The 728-nt window shown below is 40.1% G+C and overlaps 1 protein-coding gene across 1 annotated transcript; it reads right to left on the bottom strand.

Moving 5' to 3' along the window:
- Nucleotides 1-713, bottom strand: LOC110022966. The gene is made up of 2 exons (XM_020722142.1): nt 143-713; nt 1-35 (listed from the first exon to the last, which is right to left on the bottom strand). Exons 1-2 carry the CDS (start codon nt 711-713, stop codon nt 1-3), a joined length of 606 nt encoding a protein of 201 aa, XP_020577801.1.
- Between the last annotated feature and the right edge of the window lie 15 nt (nt 714-728).

Raw genomic sequence — 728 nt, 5'->3', positions numbered from 1 at the left:
TCACTTCCCACTAGCTTCCTTAGGTTTTGTATACCCTGCAAGGTATTAGAAACATGGATTGTAGAACCAGAATCAATCCACCATGTGTTATGATTAACACTAACCATATTAGACTCATAACAGACGAATGAAAGTTGAGTACCTTTCTTGTCGAGCCAGTTCTTAAACTTGATGCAGTCTGTCTTTATGTGCCCCTTCTTCTTGCAGAAGAAACACTTTGACTCTTTCCTTATATCTGGCTGAAAAGGAATCTTGCCCTTTCCCTTATTTTTGGCTTGATCCCACTTTCTCTTTCCTTGAGTAGTAAAATTCACCTTTTCACCCTCTTCCATTGCCAATCTACCTTCTTCTTGGACACACATGGTCAATAGCTCATTAATTGACCATTTGTCTTTATGTGTGTTATAAGAGATTTTGAAGGGTCCATATTGCTGGGGCAGAGTGTTTAGAATGAAATGAACCAGGAAAGATTCCGACATTTTAACTTCCAAAGCTTCAAGCTGAGCCGTTATATCCCTCATGTGCATGATATGATCACGCACGCCTTTAATTCTGATGAGCTTCATGGATGAAAATTGCATAATTAAGGTGCTGGCCAAAGCCTTGTCAGATGTTGCAAACTGCTCATCGATGGCTTTTAAAAGGTCCTTGACCTTATTATGCTGCTCGACAGAACCACGGATACCAGCAGATATCTTGGTCTTTATGAACATCATAGAGAGGCGATT

This window comes from Phalaenopsis equestris, unplaced genomic scaffold, assembly GCF_001263595.1.
Source record: "Phalaenopsis equestris unplaced genomic scaffold, ASM126359v1 Scaffold000203, whole genome shotgun sequence".
NCBI classification, from domain to species: domain Eukaryota; kingdom Viridiplantae; phylum Streptophyta; class Magnoliopsida; order Asparagales; family Orchidaceae; genus Phalaenopsis; species Phalaenopsis equestris.
The sequence above is the reverse complement of the archived record's forward strand: the minus strand, read 5'-3'. Positions and strand labels throughout refer to the sequence as shown.

Coding starts and splice junctions, on each gene's coding strand:
- LOC110022966 (XM_020722142.1), bottom strand. CDS start 713: ATGTTCATAAAGACCAAGATATCTGCTGGTATCCGTGGTTCTGTCGAG. Junction 36..142: donor GAACTGGCTCGACAAGAAAG/GTACTCAACTTT, acceptor AATACCTTGCAG/GGTATACAAAACCTAAGGAA.